Source organism: Chanodichthys erythropterus, chromosome 3, assembly GCF_024489055.1.
Source record: "Chanodichthys erythropterus isolate Z2021 chromosome 3, ASM2448905v1, whole genome shotgun sequence".
Taxonomy (NCBI): domain Eukaryota; kingdom Metazoa; phylum Chordata; class Actinopteri; order Cypriniformes; family Xenocyprididae; genus Chanodichthys; species Chanodichthys erythropterus.
In genome coordinates, this window is record NC_090223.1 from 36,031,986 (window position 1) to 36,053,665 (window position 21,680).

The 21,680-nt window shown below is 45.5% G+C and overlaps 2 protein-coding genes and 1 pseudogene across 2 annotated transcripts; all 3 read right to left on the reverse strand.

Moving 5' to 3' along the window:
- Nucleotides 1–432: 432 nt before the first annotated feature.
- LOC137011713 (ATP-dependent RNA helicase DDX42-like) lies at nucleotides 433–19,865 on the reverse strand (annotated as a pseudogene).
- LOC137011707 (zona pellucida sperm-binding protein 3-like) lies at nucleotides 12,640–14,474 on the reverse strand. The gene is made up of 8 exons (XM_067374790.1): nucleotides 13,911–14,474; nucleotides 13,719–13,840; nucleotides 13,529–13,632; nucleotides 13,280–13,457; nucleotides 13,097–13,214; nucleotides 12,939–13,024; nucleotides 12,776–12,864; nucleotides 12,640–12,707 (listed from the first exon to the last, which is right to left on the reverse strand). Exons 1-8 carry the CDS (start codon nucleotides 14,472–14,474, stop codon nucleotides 12,640–12,642), a joined length of 1,329 nt encoding a protein of 442 aa, XP_067230891.1.
- Nucleotides 15,554–19,094, reverse strand: LOC137011721 (ATP-dependent RNA helicase DDX42-like). The gene is made up of 9 exons (XM_067374811.1): nucleotides 19,008–19,094; nucleotides 17,658–17,705; nucleotides 17,448–17,545; nucleotides 17,090–17,366; nucleotides 16,753–16,979; nucleotides 16,583–16,693; nucleotides 16,309–16,413; nucleotides 15,974–16,134; nucleotides 15,554–15,883 (listed from the first exon to the last, which is right to left on the reverse strand). Exons 1-9 carry the CDS (start codon nucleotides 19,024–19,026, stop codon nucleotides 15,565–15,567), a joined length of 1,365 nt encoding a protein of 454 aa, XP_067230912.1. The 5' UTR covers nucleotides 19,027–19,094; the 3' UTR covers nucleotides 15,554–15,564.
- Nucleotides 19,866–21,680: the final 1,815 nt, after the last annotated feature.

Sequence of the window (21,680 nt, forward strand, 5' to 3'; positions counted from 1 at the left end):
CAAGCTCATTAATGGACATTTAAGAACTTTAAAAAAAAGATGAAACATGACATAGCACACTTTAAAACACACTGCTGAGTCTTAAGAAAAATATATAGTTCACAAATATCTGTGAATCAGCACACAGTAAAGTATTCAACTACTTGAAATCAGAATATTTTTCATGTTACACAGTCAGAGTCAACATTTTCTCATCCTATTAGTCTCTTCAGAAAGAAACAACTTGTCTGCCACTGAACAAGTATCAACTTTAACACAACGCTTGGGCTCAAGATGCATTTGGTTACTCATCCTGCCAATTCACAGCTCTAAATGACTGAAACAGTCAGTCTGGGATGGATTTATTTAAACAAACAAAAAGACAAATAAAGACACCGCTGGGGAGACTGGGTCAGCTGTGTGTTCTGATTTAAGAACAGTTGACTGCTTTTATCTTATACACTTTAATTATCCCATCTGCTTTTCTTACGTTTGGGAGGATCAGGAACTGCAAAGCTGTCCTTATGAGTCCCTGACCTTTCCCCTCCATCTCGTTCTGACCGTCCCTCTCTGTCCCTATGGCTCCCTTCACCGTTTCGGCTATCGCCATGACGATCTCTGTCACTGTAGCGGTCCCTTTCCCCGTAGCGATCATGGTCTACCCCACTATGCCTATCACCATGACGATAATGACTATCTCCATGACGACCCCTGTCGTCAGCATTCCTATCGCTACGGGACCCCTCTTTTGAAGAAGAGCTAGAGTAAGAGTCTGAAACTGAGCTCAGGGAGCCCGCGCTACTGAAGCCACTCATTTTGGTGCCTGAGCTGAGGGCAGGGGGCGGCGCCATGGAGGAAAATGAGGAAGAGGACGTTGGCGAGTAGGGCAGGTGGGGTCTGTCAGGCCCCTCAGGTGCTCTTGAAGGCAAAGAGCTTAGACTTCCTGCACTGGTCCACCCAGAAGAGCTGCTGGACTTTGTGGTAAGTTTAGGTGGAACACCAGATGCCGCCACAAAGTGGTTTTTATACTGAGCCTGAAGGAATGCAAGATCATGTTTAACAAACTCCATAGAATGATACATCCAACAATATCTATACTGAAAAACATGATGGCAAAAATGGTATACTGAAAAAATGGTATACTGATACTTGATATACTGAAAAATGGTGGCAAAGAGTGTTTTTTTGTTTGTTTGTTTTGTTTGTTTTACCTGAAATGCTTGCTTCAGGGCAGACATACGGTCTCCCATGGCTCCAGTTGAGGGTTTGTAGGCCTCATAGTTACCAAGAGCAGCACCGCCACTACTACTGCGCTCCTGATGTAAGATGTAACAATAAATGCATTATGTACCAGGGATTCTAAAGAGAAGGAAAAAAAAAAAAAAAAAAGTAAATGCAAAGTTAGTGAAAAAAAGCAATGAAACATGCACTATGAAAAATGTATATTGTGCACAGGATGTTGTTTTACCTGCATTGCCTGGTCCATCAGGTCCTTTGAAACACTCTGATTGGCTCCCTCTAAATTGCGAACCAGGTCACCAGCAAATGAAGTGTCTTTAGTGGTGAGCAGGGTGTAAGCTACACCTTTCTCTCCTGCACGACCTGTTCTACCAATTCGATGTGTGTGTGTGTCAATGTCTCGTGCTACGTCGTAGTTCACGACTGTACGGATAGATGGAATATCCAACCCACGAGCTGAGAAATGAAAGAGAAAATTAATTTGAATGAAAACATATTTATAATAAAGGGAAAAAGTACACAATTTGAAATAGTTCCCTGAACAGATGCAGAAATAAGTAACACTAACCAGCAACATCGGTAGCTACCAATATGGGCAGATTCTTCTTCTTAAAGTCAGCAATTACTTTGTTCCTCTCACTCTGATCCATGTCTCCATGGAGCAGTCCCAGGCTATAACCTTCCTGATTCAAATTTGTAGCCAGCTCCTCGCAGTTAGCCTTTTTAGTGACAAAGACCAGCACTGAGCCAGCGGAGGTAAACTCCACCAGCCTGCGCGTCAGCCAACCCCACTTCTCTTTCCCAGACAGCAGTACCTCCACTATCTGAGTGACATCTTCATTAGCCTGGGAGGATCAGAAAAGAAGTTTAAACAGACTTATTCAAATACTAAGCACAAATTCTTGTATAAGAAACAAGGGCCGCACCTCTCTTATGTCACCCTGCACAACACGGATAGGGTCGATCAAAATATCTCGTGCCAGCTTTTCAATTTTCTTCCGAAATGTTGCACTGAATAAGAGAGCTGTGAGAGATCAGAGGTCAAGAAAAGCTTGTGAGTACTGGATGGAGTCAAGCTGAAATCTAATAGAAATGCTTTAAGGCAGCACAATAATATGAATATGAAAGACACTTACTCTGTTGATCAGGTCTGACGTGGCTGGCAATGGATCTCACTTGGTATTCTGTATAATGCAGATTCAATTTAAGACAAGGCAGCACAATTGTACTTTTGTTTCTTAAAAGGAATAGTTCAGCCCAAAATGCCAAAATTCTATCATTATTTACTCACCCTCATTGTAACAGCACAATCAAAAAAAAAAAAACATCTAAAACTGCTAAGGAGCTGAGTGCAGGAATATCTTCTGTGACACACTAATCCTTGCATGATGTTTTATTTTGAACAGCTTTGCGCAGTCAACAAAAATGCCCTTTATATGTGAATAAGCCTAAATTAAACCTGTTGACCATATAAGTGATCATGTCTCTTAAAGGGATAGTTCACCCAAAAATGAAAATTTGATGTTTATCTGCTTACCCCCAGGGCATCCAAGGTGTAGATGACTTTTTTTCTTCAGTCGAACGCAAATTATGATTTTTAACTCCAATCGCTGCCGTCTGTCAGTCAAATAATAGCAGTGATTTGGAACTTGAACAATAAAAGTTGAAAAAACTTCCATAGACAAATCCAAATGAAACCCTGCGGCTCGTGACGGCACATTGATGTCCTAAGACACGAAACGATCGGTTTGTGCGAGAAACCGAACATTATTTATATAATTTTTTACCTCTAAAACACCACTATGTCCAACTTCGTTCAGCTTCCGGCTAGTGTGGTCTGATCGCGCTCTGACAACGGAAGTGATGTCTCACGCTCATTGAAGTATATGGGCGAGACATCACTTCCATCATCACAACGCGTTTTTTGACCTCACTAACAGGAAGCTGAACGAAGTTGGACATAGTGGTGTATTAGAGGTAAAAATTATATAAATAATGTTCGGTTTCTCGCACAAACCGATCGTTTCGTGTCTTAAGACATCAGTTTTTTCGACTCTTATTGTTCAAGTTCCCTTTCGATACTTCACTCGTACTGCGTATGGGGAAAGGTCTCCCTTTTTCCCCGCTGCTGAAGCCTTTTTCAATAACGCAGTGTAACTGCACCGTCATTGGTTCACTCATAGACAAGTTGTTGAACCAATGGCGGCGCGGCATAGCTGCGCGGCCTATGGCGACAAAGCGCGCGAATGTTCCCGCCGAAATGGGCGGGGTTAAGGGCTATATAAGCGGGCGTTTCGCCATAGGACTTCAGTGTTTTCTCCTTCAGCGACGACCTCTACTTCTCTTCGCTGATCTCCGCCTGAAGCCGAAGAAGCTCGCCGCCTTCCTGCTCTCGCCGCCGTCTGAAGAGGCTCCCGCAGCGGACTCGCCTGGACTCGCCGGTTGAGGACAGCGCCGGCGCCCTCGCAGACTGCAGCTTCCAGCGCCGTCGCCGAGTCGCCGCCTCCCGCTTCCCGCTCCCGGCCGCTTCCTGTGCGTCCCCTGCCGCCATCCGGCGCGCCGCCTGAGAGCTTCACCCGCGGCTTAACGCCGTTCTAAAAGAGCGATTTCAGCGGTCTCGCTTCCCTGCACTCGCGGGTCGCCTTCTTCGCCACTCGCGCCCTCCCGTCTCCTTCCTCCCGCGAGCCGGCTAGGAAGAGACAGCGGGGTAGAGCGACTCAGCGCCCGGAGTTGAGCGAGCTCATGCCGGCCCAGCCCCCGCGTGCCTCGCCCTCTCCTCCTAGGGAACTCTCTCCCGTTCTGTTCTCCCGCCCTGAGCAGCATCCCTCCGCGGAAGCAAGTGACCTCGTCTCATTCGGGGGAACGGACGACGAACAAGATGACTCCATGTCGCTTGCGGCTTCCGAAGGGGAAGGATGGGCTGGATGCCGAGCTCTTCCGCATCCTGTCTCGAGCCGTAGAGGAGCTGGACCTCGAGTGGGCCCCTCCAGAGGAGCCGTCTCGCAGCCGCCTGGACAAATGGTTCCTGCCAGGCCGCTGCCAAGCACCTCGCCAGCGTTCAGCGCCCTTCTTTCCTGAGGTCCACGAAGAGCTGACGAAGTCGTGGCGCGCTCCTTACTCCGCCCGCCTCCACACTACGCACCGCTCCGCCCTCACCGCCGTCGACGGCACCGAACAGAAGGGATACGAGCATCTGCCACCCCTAGACGAAGCGGTGGCTGCTCACCTCTGTCCTCCCGCGGCTGTGGGTTGGAAAACGAAGAGGGCCCTTCCTTCCAAGCCCTGTCGCACCACTTCTACACTGGCTGGACAGGCTTACACCTCGGCGGGCCAGGCTGCCTCCGCGCTCCATACCATGGCCATATTTCAGGTCTTCCAGGCCAAACTCCTCCGCTCCTTGGACGAGTCTGGAATCGACGCGCCGGCTTTCAAGGATCTACGCAGCGCCACTGATCTTGCCCTGCGAGCCACGAAAGCTACGGCCCAGGCCATTGGTCGTTCCATGGCCAGCCTGGTCGTGTTGGAGCGCCACCTGTGGCTCAACCTTACGGAGATCAAGGATCTAGACAAGACGGCCTTCTTAGACGCCCTGGACTCACCTTCTGGTCTCTTCGGGCCTGCAGTGGAAGGCTTCACTGAGCGCTTTACTGCCACGCAGAAATCGTCTCAGGCTATGAGGCATTTCTTGCCAAAGCGCCCCAGCTCCGCTTCTGCGTCTAGCCGCCCCAGGACTGCGCCGGCTCAGCAGAACAAGCCAGCCCCACCTGCAATGCCACCCCAGGAGCATCGCTCCCTTCCCGAGACGCCAGGGACCCCGGCCCAAGATTGTGCTGGACCCGGTGCCTCCGAAGTCGTCCTGATTCGTCAGGAAGGAAGAGGATGGGGGATCGTCCCGTTACGACCGGACCGCCCCAAAAGCTCCCACGAGTAATTTCCCCTCCGCCTCGTTTATTTCCGGGCGTGGGAAACATGCTCCAAGTGACAGCTGGGCCCACACCTGTTGCGCCCACTCCAAACGCCGTTTTCACGGCGAACTATATTTTACCTCATCACAAAAAGAGCAAATTTCCTCTTCCACCCCTCTCGGTGTACGACCCCCTCAACGGCGGTCTGTCACCAAACATCATTCAACCCCTTGCCACTCGGGCCGAGGCCTGGCAGGCCATCCCCGATGTGTCAGAATGGGTTATGGGGATCGTAAACCAGGGCTACTCGCTCCAGTTTGCACGACGGCCCCCTCGCCTCGCCGGGGTGCTTCAAACATCGGTCAATCCGGACAACGCTCATGTCCTCCGGGCCGAAGTTATGTCATTGCTGGAAAAGGGAGCTGTGGAAACAGTTCCCCCATCAGAGAGCGAGACAGGCTTTTACAGCCGCTACTTTCTGGTCCCCAAAAAGGATGGCGGTCTCAGACCCATCCTAGACCTCAGACTTTTGAATCACTCCCTCATGAGACGGAAGTTCAAAATGCTGACGCTGAAGCAGATCCTGGCGCACATCTGCCCCGAGGACTGGTTCTGCTCGCTGGACCTGAAGGATGCGTATTTTCACATCCAGATAGCCCCCGTCACAGACGATTCTTGAGACTCGCATACGAGGGGGTGGCGTACCAATATACGGTCCTGCCCTTCGGGCTGTCCCTGGCTCCTCGCACTTTCACCAAGTGCATGGACGCGGCTCTTTCCCCTCTGAGGCAGATGGGAATCCGGGTTCTGAATTATCTCGACGACTGGCTCATCTTAGCCCGTTCGCGAGACGAGCTGGAACACCACAGATCCGTGCTCCTCAGCCATCTACAATGTCTGGGTCTCAGGGTCAACTTAGCCAAGAGCTCGCTATGCCCCACTCAACGAATCTCGTTTCTGGGAGCAGTTTTCGACTCGGTCCGTATGACGGCAGTAGTCTCGCCAGAGCGCGCCCTGGCAATTCAGCAGCTCACGGCATCTGTCACGAACAAAGCCTATCTCCCTCTGAAGTTTTTCCAGAGGCTGCTAGGGCTGACGTCATGTCCTAGTTCGGTCAGACAGTATGACTGTGGTGTCATACTTGAACCACCAAGGCGGTCTCTCGTCCAGCCGCTGATCCGTTTTTTGAGGGGTGCTAGGCGATTGAATCCTCCCCGCCCTCTCACTGTTCCCCCCTGGGACCTCTCGTTGGTCCTCAGGGCCTTAAAGGGAGCCCCATTTGAACCAATGGGTTCAGCCGACCTCAGGCCCCTAACGCTAAAAACCGCTCTGCTACTAGCACTAGCATCGGTTAAGCGTGTCGGCGATTTGCAGGCTCTCTCTGTGAACCCTGCATGCCTCGAATTCGGGCCTGGTGACTCTAAGGTCGTTCTGAAACCTAGGCATGGCTACGTTCCTAAGGTGCTCTCAACTCTGTTTAGAGCTCAGGTCATTTCGCTCTCTGCTCTTCCTCCCTCGGCGGACGAACTGGAGCTGGAGCTACTCTGCCCAGTCAGGGCATTGAGGACCTACATAGAGCGATCGCGGTCCTTTAGGCAGTCGGATCAGCTCTTTGTTTGTTTTGGCGGCCGCACCAAAGGGTCTCCGGTCTCGAAACAGCGCATCTCCCGTTGGGTAGTGGATGCTATTAACCTGTGCTACTCCTCACTGGGTACTAACTAATAGCTCACGGCATCTGTCACGAACAAAGCCTATCTCCCTCTGAAGTTTTTCCAGAGGCTGCTAGGGCTGATGGCTTCCGCCTCCCCGGTGCTGCAGCTCGGCCTTCTTCAGATGCGGCCTCTTCAGTACTGGTTGAAGTTCCGGGTTCCTCCCAGCGCCTGGCGGCACGGCCGCTTATGTCTCAAGGTCAATCAGGCATGTCTTCTAGCCCTGAAACCTTGGATGGATCCAGTATGGTTCGAGCGCGGAGTCCCCTTACAGGCGGTCTCACGAAGGACGGTGCTCTCAACAGACGCCTCCAACTTGGGCTGGGGCGCTGTGTGCGAGGGCAGACCGGCCTTCGGCTCGTGGAGCCACGACGAAAGCCGTCTACACATCAACTGTCTAGAGATGCTAGCAGTGATGAAGGCCCTTCAGTTCTTTCAGGCTTACTTGACGGGACGTCATGTCCTAGTTCGGTCAGACAGTATGACTGTGGTGTCATACTTGAACCACCAAGGCGGTCTCTCGTCCAGCCGCTTATGCGCTCTGGCGAAACGTCTTCTGGAATGGGCTCTTCCGAGGCTTCAGTCGCTCAGAGCGACTCATGTTCCTGGCAGGAACAATCTGGGTGCGGACATGTCACGGAGCAACATCCCCTCCGACGAGTGGATGCTCCACCCCCAAGTGGTCCTCAAGATCTGGGAGTTCTTCGGGAAGGCAGAGATAGACCTCTTCGCCTCAGAAGACAACTCTCATTGCCCAATATTTTTCTCGAAGGAAGTAGATGCTCTGGCCCACACATGGCCCAGCACGCTCCTTTACGCTTTCCCTCCGATCGCACTGATCCCCCAGGTCATCAGGCGCATCAGAGAAGACCAGCACAGAGTCCTTCTGGTGGCCCCGCTCTGGAGGAACCAGGTTTGGTCCTCAGAGCTATTCAGGCTCTCCCTGGGAGCCCCGTGGCCGATTCCCCTGAGACGGGACCTCCTCTCTCAGGCAAACAGAACAATCTGGCACCCACAGCCGGAGCTCTGGGCTCTGCACCTCTGGTCCCTCGATGGGAGCCGACTAGCCTCCCCGGGGACGTCCTAAATACCATTTCTCAGGCTAGAGCCCTGTCCACGAGACGCCTCTACGACCAGAAGTGGTCAGTCTTTGTTGATTGGTGTTCGGCACGCAACATAGACCCTGTGGAGAGTGACGTATCTTCCATACTGTCTTTCCTCCAAGAGCGCTTGGGAACGGGGCGCACCCCTTCCACGCTTAAGGTTTACGTAGCAGCCATTGCGGCGTTCCACGCTCCTATTGCTGGCCAATCAGTGGGACGAAACGGGCTTGTGATCCGTTTTTTGAGGGGTGCTAGGCGATTGAATCCTCCCCGCCCTCTCACTGTTCCCCCCTGGGACCTCTCGTTGGTCCTCAGGGCCTTAAAGGGAGCCCCATTTGAACCAATGGGTTCAGCCGACCTCAGGCCCCTAACGCTAAAAACCACTCTGCTACTAGCACTAGCATTGGTTAAGCGTGTCGGCGATTTGCAGGCTCTCTCTGTGAACCCTGCATGCCTCGAATTCGGGCCTGGTGACTCTAAGGTCGTTCTGAAACCTAGGCATGGCTACGTTCCTAAGGTGCTCTCAACTCTGTTTAGAGCTCAGGTCATTTCGCTCTCTGCTCTTCCTCCCTCGGCGGACGAACTGGAGCTGGAGCTACTCTGCCCAGTCAGGGCATTGAGGACCTACATAGAGCGATCGCGGTCCTTTAGGCAGTCGGATCAGCTCTTTGTTTGTTTTGGCGGCCGCACCAAAGGGTCTCCGGTCTCGAAACAGCGCATCTCCCGTTGGATAGTGGATGCTATTAACCTGTGCTACTCCTCACTGGGTACTAACTGCCCCATAGGAATCAGGGCCCACTCCACTAGAGGAATGGCTTCCTCGTGGGCTTGGTCCAACGGAGTTTCCATCCAAGACATCTGTGAGGCGGCCGGTTGGTCTTCGCCGTCCACCTTTGTCAGGTTCTATCATCTCAATGTCCCGACCTTACAAGCTCGGGTTCTCTCGGTGTGATTAGCGGCCTCCGACGAGTTCCGCTTCACTCCACCCCAGGAAGTATCTTCCTTAAGTGTAACCATGGGTTCGGTTAGGCTTTGCCTTCTTGCTTGTCTTCTTGGCCCCCTCTTGGTTGGCCAAATGCAAGCTATATCGTTACCAGCCGTGGCACGGCGTGGTTGAATTCGTTCCCCATACGCAGTACGAGTGAAGTATCGAAAGGGAACGTACTCGGTTACTAACGTAACCTCGGTTCCCTGAGATACGGAACGAGTACTGTGTCACTTGCCGTGCCACGAGGCTGCGGCTCAGGGTCGTCGCTTCAGTCGATTGACACTGAAGTCCTATGGCGAAACGCCCGCTTATATAGCCCTTAACCCCGCCCATTTCGGCGGGAACATTCGCGCGCTTTGTTGCCATAGGCCGCGCAGCTATGCCGCGCCGCCATTGGTTCAACAACTTGTCTATGAGTGAACCAATGACGGTGCAGTTACACTGCGTTATTGAAAAAGGCTTCATCAGCGGGGAAAAAGGGAGACCTTTCCCCATACGTAGTACTCGTTCCGTATCTCAGGGAACCGAGGTTACGTTAGTAACCAAGTACGTTCCCAATCACTGCTATTATTTGACTGACAGACGGCAGCGGTTGCAGTTAAAAATCATAATTTGCGTTCGACTGAAGAAAAAAGTCATCTACATCTTGGATGCACTGGGGGTAAGCAGATGAACATCAAATTTTCATTTTTGGGTGAACTATCCCTTTAAGTAGACTGAATTAAACAGTCTTTGTGGACATTTTGAAGCTTTTTTTGGTGTAATATACTGTTATGAGCAGAAGTTATTTATTCATTCATCCCATCCTGTTGTCCTGTGTTTTTTTTTTCTCTCTGTGTATGTGCCTGCATGTTTGTATTACAGATGGGCGTGGCTTGTGATAACCTGTTGGAGGCTGCGATTGGTTCTCCTCCTCACCTGATCTGAATATAAAGACCGCCCCAAACACACTGAAGGGGCCATCATTGTGCCATTGTGTCGTTGATCGTAACCTATCTCATCATTGCTTCATATCGTTTGTTAGTCTAGAGTGTCGTGCCAGAGAGATTGATTGTGAGTGATTATTTGGAGTCTGTATTTGTGAGTGTGACTGACTAGTATTTTGTTTGTTGTTATTTCTTGTTCATTCAAATCACGCCTGTTTGACTACCGATTACTGGATTCTGATACTGCTTTGTTCGCTACGGACTTCTGTAAATATTACCTGTAAATACTTTTGTATATATCTTTGCCCAGTCGAGAGATGTAGGGGGTTGGACGCCATTTTTATTTTTGTACTCATTTTCTATATTGTTTTTGGTTAGGGAGATAGGTAAGTTTAAACTGTATTTTGTTTTCTTTATTTTCAACTAGGAATTGTAGAGGTATAAAAAAAGGATTCTTTTGTTTATTTTGGCCTTGTCTGCCCCTGACACTAACCCTCTGTAAGAAGTAAAATCTTTTCTTTTAGGAATCTCTCTGGTAGTGAGACTCATTTCTTCCTCTTCCTGTTGCGGCCTAGACGGTCGTAACATATACTTTCAGTGGAAGGATGGAAATCTCTCAGATTTAAGACATGATGACAGTGTTCATTTTAGGTGAACTAACCCTTTAATTCAATACTTTGTTGACCAAACAGCAATTCTGCAATGCACTGCTGTTTTGACTTTGCTTTTAATAGGAAATAAAAATGAATGAGAAAAAAAAAGACATTTCACACATACCAAAGCCCATATCAAACATGCGATCAGCTTCATCAAATACCAGGTAGGTCACTCGCTGCAGAGATGTAGCTTTCTTCTTCACATGATCGATCAGACGACCCTGTGTGAGAAGAGCAAACAGCCAATCAGCAATAACCCCCTTGTTATTTTTAAAGCTTTTACTTGTCTTGAAAATGGTGGTTGCTATCAAGTGGCAAAAAAGAGACTATTTCTGCAATAATCTAAAAGCTAATGAAAAAAATCTTAAATTGCTTTTGGTTAAGGGAACAAGGGTGATGCAAACTTCCAGCCTACAAAATTACATCATTCCAACAACTACTGTAGGGAGATGCAGTAACAATACCTCTGAGTGATCTATAGGGGGCAGGGGCAAGATAATCTTTTTGGTAGTAGGAGCAATGGGATTCCCATCGCTGTCATAATCCACTTCTTCCTCCTCTTTTTATGACAACGATTACATATCGCATCCCTTGCAGGGTATCGCTGCAGATTGTGGCCATTTGTGTCTCCGCATCTTGTACACAATGTCCGCTTTCTAGGTCTTACCTGAGGTGATTTCCTTGTCAGCTGTCCATATTGTGGCCTCACTTGTTTTAATTTCACATTACTGTTCTGTTTAGTCTGCACACTATCCAGCTGTTCTTCACCTTTGAAGTTTGACTTGAGCAGTTCTTGTTTTTTATTTGTTCACTCTGTCAAACTCGAACAACAGCCTTCTCAAGACAATTCAGGGTCAAGTTGCAACTGTTCCGACAGCCTCTTGTCTGTCAGACCCACAAGTCTATCTCTTACCATCTCATCATGCAGATCTCCATATCCACAGTGCAAAGACAATTTTAATATCAGTCTCAGGTAATAGTAAGGTACATGTCAAAATGTTTCTGCTCACTTATGCAACTATATTTTAACCATTACTTTTATAAAATCAAGTGAAATTTACTCAAATATTGATTTTTAATCAATTTGAATTATATCAATAAATAATTAATTTAAAGACATGCATTGTACATGATGTTTGCAAACACAGCACATAACTATAATTCCCATGTCTAAAAAACACACTCTCCTCTGTAAAAACAAAAAAAAGATTTAAGTTTTGTATGAATCAGAACATGAAATCAAAGGTGTTGGTAATAATTGTAACTCAAATGACATTTGAAAAGTAGTCCTGTCCTGTCTGAATAGTGATATGTCACAGTTCAATTTCAAATGTGTGAAGTTATTTGCAGTTCAATATTTCTATAAGTTCATCAAAAAAAATGGGTAAACAGGCTTGTATTGCTATCTTAGTGAGGAAATTGCATAGACTTCCATTGATTTTAAATCAGGTCAATGATATTTTCTATCATCTAACCCAACCCCTACTCCTAAACCTACCCATCACAGAAACATAGCCATCACTAGATAAAAACATATTTTGGCTGATTTATAAGCCTTTTAAAATAGTGTGGACCAGCAATGTCCTCACTAGTGGGTTGTGAAAGTATTCCTCAATAAGTGAGGACATTTGGTCCTCACACGTAGTCAAAACAAGTACAGAGAGGGACACAGACAACAATAAATCACAGCCATGTGATAAGCTTTGTGTTCATTGGAGGCATAAGTCTCATTTAAAAAAAAAAAAAAAAGCCATAAATTTGTTGCCAAGGAGTATATCAAATTCTAGAGCATGTGTTTTTCAGGCAATCCATAATAGCTGACTTCCTGTTGAGCTGGTGTATAACTTAGAGCATGAAAGTTGTTAGGCCCAATGAGGTCTGTGTACCAAGTTTCATTCAAATACATGCAAGCGTGTTTGATATATAACCCCCCTGCCACACCCAGGTCATGTTGTCACTGGCCAAGCAAAACTTCACACTAGCCAGTAGTAAAGGGCTTGTGGTACCTGAACAGCAGTGAAGCCACAAACTGGATAGAAATTAAGCAAAGTGTTTGTGTGTAAGTAAAGACAAAATCACAAGCCTATTAAGACCACTTTTTATTAAGTCACCAAAAGTCACACGGCATTTCCAGTTATTTTTGGCCATAGCCATATTCCTTCACATTGATGGGGCCAACAGATGCCTTTTCCCATTGTAGACCTGAGGAACAAATGAGTAGTGAGAACCAAAGTGGTGCATGACAACAAGTTATCAGTGTTAGTCCATACCTGTAAGCAGCTGATCACTTGCACTTCTGATGCCACAAGTGGAGTCACAGCAGCCACACACCTGGTCAGAATCATCTGCGGACACCCAACTGACAAGACAAACCCTCAATTAAAAATTTACAACTGCCAATTTACCTGTACACTGATCTAGTGGGCAACATACCCATTAGGGGAGAATGAACAAGCTTTCTGTTCAGGTGCTGTCGGAGCGGATGCTGCAGCCACCTTCACAATGCAAGTAATGTAGACCTGCAGAGACAAATTGTTTGTGCACCATGCTACCAATTCATACAAGGAGCTGCACAACTACAGCTTACATACCAGCCCACTGTCCAATTGCTGGAACCTGAACGCATCCAGCTGAAACCGGAGCTTGTCAATTTGAGTCCGGGGCATAAAGTGAGAACTGGAGCCTGTGAGCTTAGCATCAACTAGGCACCTGGGGACAAAACACAGTTAGACATCCTACAACACTTCTGGTGGGAAACATGTTGCACAGCTTACCCATTATTCTCAATGAAGGAGTATCTGGGGACAGAAGTGACATCAGGGGCCGCAGTAGCCACACAGCTGTCCACAAACACACGGACAGGAACATGGTTGTACACATGCACTGATGCTTCAAGATTTATGATGTCGCCCAGGAAGTACTGGTTAGAAGGCCTCTCAAGAGTCCAGTCATCTGCAGAGAAAGAGTCTTAGCACAGGTTCAAATGCACAGGCATGATACAAACAGGTTTGGATTACACCAACCAGTCATGAGCTTGAGGGACAGGACAAAGACTTCTTCTGCAACTTTAGTTGAGGCATATGGGATCCAAGTGGGCATCAAGGCATTGCTGCTCACATTATGCATTCTGTAAGAGTTAAACAAGCAGTCATCTTATGTCAGTAAATGGTGGGATTAGCACATCCAGTGAGCCTGAATTAAACTAGTCCTCACCTTGGATAGTGACACTCAATACCAACCACCGCACCACTGCTCCTGACAATAGGAACACCATAGGAAGCCTCTTGTGGGGTGTAGATGAGGTTAAACGTATAGACAAGCTCATCCTCAGTCACCTAAAAACAACAAACATCACTCACAGGGACAGTTCAAAATACCTACGATAACATCAAAATAGAGCCCTACTGTTGATGTGCTGCTACATCCATGCAGTTCAGACTCAAAAATGAGCACTTGAGCAGAAGGATCCTCTCCAGTTGCAGCACAGCCTCCCAGTGTAAAAGCAGAAGACAACAGTGGACGCCCCGTCCCAAAGAAGTCCTCCTTCACTTCCACATATACTGAATTCTCTCCACACTGAGCCGCTACACTGTTGGGAGGGATAGGATGCGGCATCTCGAAGGGAAAGTCTGGCTGCCGTGGTTCCTCTGGTAGACTTGGAAAGCTCCACGTCAGTTTTGCCACTGGACCCTGCAACAGCTCTTTTGACTGAACACCCAGAAGATCTTGAGAAGGGTTTCCAAAGTTGGTCATGGCTGGTGTTTGAACAGGAAACCTTTGAGGTGCAAATACAGGATTATTGGGAACCAAAGACTTCCTAGAATCAGCCTGTTGAAAAACTTGAGCTAATGTCCTTGGCCTAAGCTTGGTTGGACTCAGATTGTGTGCTGCTCTTGCTCTCCCTTGTGCTTTGGAAAATCCAAGTGCAAGAACAAACACCAATCCAAATCCAACCTGCCAAAACCCCATTATTGCTAAGCTTGTTTCAATGATACATTAGGGTGCTGCCATTCATATTTATACAGATGTAAATCAGCATGGCTCCACCTCACTCCACAAGCATGTTTTGTCTTTGCACCTGCCAATTTACTCAATCAGTATGTCACAGGTGAAAGTCATTGATTCTTTATTAATCAGAGTAAAATGAAGTACCATATACAGGCATGCTGTAATAGTAGCTTAACCAAATGATTGCTTATTTTATCAAAATGACAGCCATGACAAACATCCTTTGCATCCTCCTCTTTTATTGATTCAGAAACATAGCCACATACAGAATTGTACACTACAGTATCCAAGATAATAAAGATTAGTATGTTTATAGTCAGGTTTAGATTGTAAAAAACATTCTTTGCTCACATCAACAATCTTCAAGGGACTGAAATTGAGCAGTTTAGTTCAGAACCAAAGGAATGCAAGATCAAACATTTTATTATAGATTCACTGATATGTTTTTTCCCCATTACAACTGTTATGATTAGTTTGATCAGACTCTGTGTGTGAATTTATTGTAGACGTCATTCCTTCTTGAACTATACTATATGCTAGTCAGCACCAAAATACAATCTGAAGAGTCTACTAAAACTGAATTTAAAATATTAACAGGTGTGAACAAAAGACAAGCTCATTAATGGACATTTAAGAACTTTAAAAAAAAATGAAACATGACATAGCACACTTTAAAACACACTGCTGAGTCTTAAAGAAAATATATAGTTCACAAATATCTGTGAATCAGCACACAGTAAAGTATTCAACTACTTGAAATCAGAATATTTTTCATGTTACAGTCAGAGTCAACATTTTCTCATCCTATTAGTCTCTTCAGAAAGAAACATTTGGTCTGCAACTGAACAAGTATCTACTTTAACACAACGCTTGGGCTCATGATGCATTTGGTTACTCATCCTGCCAATTCACAGCTCTAAATGACTGAAACAGTCAGTCTGGGATGGATTTATTTAAACAAACAAAAAGACAAATAAAGACACCGCTGGGGAGACTGGGTCAGCTGTGTGTTCTGATTTAAGAACAGTTGACTGCTTTTATCTTATACACTTTAATTATCCCATCTGCTTTTCTTACGTTTGGGAGGATCAGGAACTGCAAAGCTGTCCTTATGAGTCCCTGACCTTTCCCCTCCATCTCGTTCTGACCGTCCCTCTCTGTCCCTATGGCTCCCTTCACCGTTTCGGCTATCGCCATGACGATCTCTGTCACTGTAGCGGTCCCTTTCCCCGTAGCGATCATGGTCTACCCCACTATGCCTATCACCATGACGATAATGACTATCTCCATGACGACCCCTGTCGTCAGCATTCCTATCGCTACGGGACCCCTCTTTTGAAGAAGAGCTAGAGTAAGAGTCTGAAACTGAGCTCAGGGAGCCCGCGCTACTGAAGCCACTCATTTTGGTGCCTGAGCTGAGGGCAGGGGGCGGCGCCATGGAGGAAAATGAGGAAGAGGACGTTGGCCAGTAGGGCAGGTGGGGTCTGTCAGGCCCCTCAGGTGCTCTTGAAGGCAAAGAGCTTAGACTTCCTGCACTGGTCCACCCAGAAGAGCTGCTGGACTTTGTGGTAAGTTTAGGTGGAACACCAGATGCCGCCACAAAGTGGTTTTTATACTGAGCCTGAAGGAATGCAAGATCATGTTTAACAAACTCCATAGAATGATACATCCAACAATATCTATACTGAAAAACATGATGGCAAAAATGGTATACTGAAAAAATGGTATACTGATACTTGATATACTGAAAAATGGTGGCAAAGAGTGTTTTTTTTTTTTGTTTTGTTTGTTTTACCTGAAATGCTTGCTTCAGGGCAGACATACGGTCTCCCATGGATCCAGTTGAGGGTTTGTAGGCCTCATAGTTACCAAGAGCAGCACCGCCACTACTACTGCACTCCTGATGTAAGATGTAACAATAAATGCATTAACAATGAATTAGCTCTGGTTCCTGCTTGTAATTGCAAACACAGGAATAACTAGGCCCTATGGAAAATCATGGGGGGGGGGGGGGGGGGTTTAAATGATAAATATTTTTTAAATAAATTACATAATATTGTCAAACTAACAGTAGATTCAGATCCAAGGCCAGGTCTCTCCCTGTAACCCAGGCCTCCACCTCCAATATTTATCTTCTTCCCTTTCCCACCCTTAAAGCGGGATTTCCTGAACCAGGGATTCTAAAGAAGAAGGAAAGGAAAAAAAAAAAATGTATATTGTGCACAGGATGTTGTTTTACCTGCATTGCCAGGTCCATCAGGTCCTTTGAAACACTCTGATTGGCTCCCTCTAAATTGCGAACCAGGTCACCAGCAAATGAAGTGTCTTTAGTGGTGAGCAGGGTGTAAGCTACACCTTTCTCTCCTGCACGACCTGTTCTACCAATTCGATGTGTGTGTGTGTCAATGTCTCGTGCTACGTCGTAGTTCACGACTGTACGGATAGATGGAATATCCAACCCGCGAGCTGAGAAATGAAAGAGAAAATTAATTTTAATGAAAACATTTATAATAAAGGGAAAAAGTACACAAATTGAAAGAGTTCCCTGAACAGATGCAGAAATAAGTAACACTAACCAGCAACATCAGTAGCTACCAATATGGGCAGATTCTTCTTCTTAAAGTCAGCAATTACTTTGTTCCTCTCACTCTGATCCATGTCTCCATGGAGCAGTCCCAGGCTATAACCTTCCTGATTCAAATTTGTAGCCAGCTCCTCGCAGTTAGCCTTTTTAGTGACAAAGACCAGCACTGAGCCAGCGGAGGTAAACTCCACCAGCCTGCGCGTCAGCCAACCCCACTTCTCTTTCCCAGACAGCAGTACCTCCACTATCTGAGTGACATCTTCATTAGCCTGGGAGGATCAGAAAAGAAGTTTAAACAGACTTATTCAAATACTAAGCACAAATTCTTGTATAAGAAACAAGGGCCGCACCTCTCTTATGTCACCCTGCACAACACGGATAGGGTCGATCAAAATATCTCGTGCCAGCTTTTCAATTTTCTTCCGAAATGTTGCACTGAATAAGAGAGCTGTGAGAGATCAGAGGTCAAGAAAAGCTTGTGAGTACTGGATGGAGTCAAAATGAAATCTAATAGAAATGCTTTAAGGCAGCACAATAATATGAATATGAAAGACACTTACTCTGTCGATCAGGTCTGACGTGGCTGGCAATGGATCTCACTTGGTATTCTGTATAATGCAGATTCAATTTAAGACAAGGCAGCTCAATTGTACTTTTGTTTCTTAAAAGGAATAGTTCAGCCCAAAATGCCAAAATTCTATCATTATTTACTCACCCTCATTGTAACAGCACAATCAAAAAAAAAACATCTAAAACTGCTAAGGAGCTGAGTGCAGGAATATCTTCTGTGACACACTAATCCTTGCATGATGTTTTATTTTGAACAGCTTTGCGCAGTCAACAAAAATGCCCTTTATATGTGAATAAGCCTAAATTAAACCTGTTTACCATATAAGTGATCATGTCTCTTAAGTAGACTGAATTAAACAGTCTTTGTGAACATTTTGAAGCTTTTTTTGGTGTAATATACTGTTATGAGCAGAAGTTATTTATTCATTCATCCCATCCTGTTGTCCTGTGTTTTTTTTTTTTCTCTCTGTGTATGTGCCTGCATGTTTGTATTACAGATGGGCGTGGCTTGTGATAACCTGTTGGAGGCTGCGATTGGTTCTCCTCCTCACCTGATCTGAATATAAAGACCGCCCCAAACACACTGAAGAGGCCATCATTGTGCCATCGTGTCGTTGATCGTAACCTATCTCATCATTGCTTCGTATCGTTTGTTAGTCTAGAGTGTCGTGCCAGAGAGATTGATTGTGAGTGATTATTTGGAGTCTGTATTTGTGAGTGTGACTGACTGTAGTATTTTGTTTGTTGTTATTTCTTGTTTATTCGAATCACGCCTGTTTGACTACCGATTACTGGATTCTAATACTGCTTTGTTCGCTACGGACTTCTGTAAATATTACCTGTAAATACTTTTGTATATATCTTTGCCCAGTCGAGGGATGTAGGGGGTTGGACGCCATTTTTATTTTTGTACTCATTTTCTATATTGTTTTTGGTTAGGGAGATAGGTAAGTTTAAACTGTGTTTTTTTTTTTTTCTTTCAACTAGGAATTGTAGAGGTTTAAAAAAAGGATTCTTTTGTATATTTTGGCCTTGTCTGCCCCTGACACTAACCCTCTGTAAGAAATAAAATCTTTTCTTTTAGGAATCTCTCTGGTAGTGAGACTCATTTCTTCCTCTTCCTGCTGCGGCCGACCCCTAGATGGTCGTAACATATACTTTCAGTGGAAGGATGGAAATCTCTCAGATTTAAGACATGATGACAGTGTTCATTTTAGGTGAACTAACCCTTTAATTCAATACTTTGTTGACCAAACAGCAATTCTGCAATGCACTGCTGTTTTGACTTTGCTTTTTATAGGAAATAAAAATGAATGAGAAAAAAGACATTTCACACATACCAAAGCCCATATCAAACATGCGATCAGCTTCATCAAATACCAGGTAGGTCACTCGCTGCAGAGATGTAGCTTTCTTCTTCACATGATCGATCAATATATTAATATGAAAAAAAGACAAACCAAGAAACACCTCTCATAAACAGAAAAAGGTTGAATGGGGTTGTGTATCGAAAGATGAGATTTTCTTACTGGGGTGCAGACAACAATTTCAGCCCCTTCCTGTAGAGCTTTGGCTTGTTCCCACATGCTGCCGCCTCCATACACTGCCACTGAGCGGAGGCCATATACCTTCCCGAAGCGCTTGCATTCGGCATGGATCTGAACCGCAAATTAAGCATTGCAAAATCCCAAAATTCAATACAAAAACTTGATTCATGACCAAGATTTCTTCGTAAGAAAAACATATTTAATTCTTTTGCTCAGTAATTATTTTTCATCTCCTTCCTCATTCATCTCGTACACCTTCCCCTAACATGAAGGAGCTTTCTTTCTCACTGACCTGTTGACACAGCTCTCTGGTGGGGCAGACAATCACAGCAATGGGTCCTTCTCCCGGCTCCAGCTCCTTCTGGTCCATGATGTGCACCAGCATTGGCCAAATAAAAGCTACCGTCTTTCCGCTGCCGGTTTTGGCAATGCCAATCATGTCTCTACCACTCAAAGATATGGGAACACCCTAGTGTAACAACACACACATTATTGTAGAAACAAGCCTAAAATGACTACTTTGATGACAGCATAAACCAACAAAGGGTAATTTGTGGGTGGGTTTGACAGCTCACCTGGCACTGGATGGGTGTGGGTTGAGTGTACTCGGATTTACGGATCTGGTGCATAAGCTGTTCATCAAATCCAAAGTGGGCAAAACTGGTAGCTGGTTTAGGAGGGGCTGCACCTGAAACCTGTTCATTTTGGAATATGTTTTAATGTTAGTTGAAAAAAAGGGAATGATCATTTGTGTATGTACTTGTGCCCCATTGACTCCCTGTGCCAGTGCATTGATGAAATTAAAAATTGGATGTGTCTAAACTTCCTTCAGTTAAACAAAGACAAAACTGAAGTCATTGCGTTTGGAAACAAAGATGAAGTTCTCAAAGTGAACATGTACCTTCACTCTAGGGGTCAAACAACTAAAAATCAAGTCAGGAATCTTGGTGTGATTTTGGAGTCAGACCTGAGTTTCAGTAGCCATGTAAAGACAATAACTAAATCAGCGTATTATCATCTCAAAAATATTGCAAGAATTAGATGCTTTGTCTCCAGTCAAGACTTAGAGAAACTTGTTCATGCTTTCATCACCAGCCGGGTGGATTATTGTAATGGGCTCCTCACTGGTCTTCCCAAAAAGACCATAAGACAGCTGCAGCTCGTACAGAACGCTGCTGCCAGGATTCTGAGCAGAACCCGACAACATGAACACATCACACCAGTCCTCAGGTCCTTGCACTGGCTTCCAGTTGCATTTAGAATTGATTTTAAAGTACTGTTACTTGTTTATAAATCACTCAATGGCCTAGGACCTCAATACATTGCAGATATGCTCATAGAATATAAACTTAACAGATCACTTAACAGAGTCTGCTTTTAGCTGTTATGCCAGCCGCAGCTGGAACCAGCTTCCAGAAGAGATCAGGTGTGCTCCAACAGTAGCCACATTCAAATCCAGACTCAAAACACATCTTTTTATCTATGCATTTGCTGATTGAGCACTGTGCTATGTCCGAACTGTTTGCACTTTATTTTATACGTATTATCTTTTTATTCTTTTAATTCCTTTTCCTGTTTTTATTTCATTTTTAATATATTTTATATCTTTTATGTATCATCTTGTTATTCTGACTTTTAATGCATTATTGCTGTCTGGTTGAAAGAGCTGGGAGAATTAGGAAGAAATTGATTAGGTTAAAATTTGGTAAATTTGACCAACCATGGGGAAATTTAAGCTGTAGTGCATGGTTAAGATATCTCTGGATTACAGTCAGGACACTTTCCAAAGGGGGAAATTTCCAAAGGGAAATTTGAACTGCGTTCCATAGGTAAAATATCTCCGGAAGGGGGATTAGGGCTGTGTGGTGCAGTTTGAGGTGTCTTGGCAAAAGGGGAGATTGAAACTATGTTTATCAGTTTGAAGTGCCTTAACAGGTAGCAGTCCTGTTGGATGAGGAAGATCCATTCTGATCTGCTCTGATGAATGGATCTGTTTAGATCCAACTCTGATGGACGACGACAACAACAACAACAACAACAACAAACTCCCTGAGACTTCCTAGCTCTTCCATCCAGATAGCAAAATTATCTGTTTTTACTGTTATTTCTATTCCTTATGTTCTATTTTTATTATTCTTTTTTATGTAAAGCACTTTGAATTACCATTGTGTATGAAATGTGCTATACAAATAAAATTGCCTTGCCTTGCCTTGCCTTGCCTTGCCTTGCCTTGCCTTGCCTTGCCTTGCCTTGCCTTGCCTTGTGTGTGCTGCTATTGACCTTCAGGTTGAGCTTCTGTCTCAGTTCCACCACTCCAGCCCCAGTCAGACTGCTGAGTTCCTCATGCTCAATATAGAAGTTCTTCTCAAAGGGAGGATAGTCGATCTACAGACAGAAGAGAGGTAAAAAGTCATTGTTTACACCTCATACTTTTCTTTTAAAAGAACATAAAGGGGCTTTTTTATT

Coding starts and splice junctions, on each gene's coding strand:
- LOC137011707 (XM_067374790.1), bottom strand. CDS start 14,474: ATGGGGTTTTGGCAGGTTGGATTTGGATTGGTGTTTGTTCTTGCACTT. Junction 13,841..13,910: donor GATGTAGCAGCACATCAACA/GTAGGGCTCTAT, acceptor TGTTGTTTTTAG/GTGACTGAGGATGAGCTTGT. Junction 12,865..12,938: donor TGTTCATTCTCCCCTAATGG/GTATGTTGCCCA, acceptor TTGTCTTGTCAG/TTGGGTGTCCGCAGATGATT.
- LOC137011721 (XM_067374811.1), bottom strand. Junction 17,546..17,657: donor CGTCAGACCTGATCGACAGA/GTAAGTGTCTTT, acceptor GATCTCTCACAG/CTCTCTTATTCAGTGCAACA. Junction 17,367..17,447: donor TGCAGGGTGACATAAGAGAG/GTGCGGCCCTTG, acceptor TGATCCTCCCAG/GCTAATGAAGATGTCACTCA.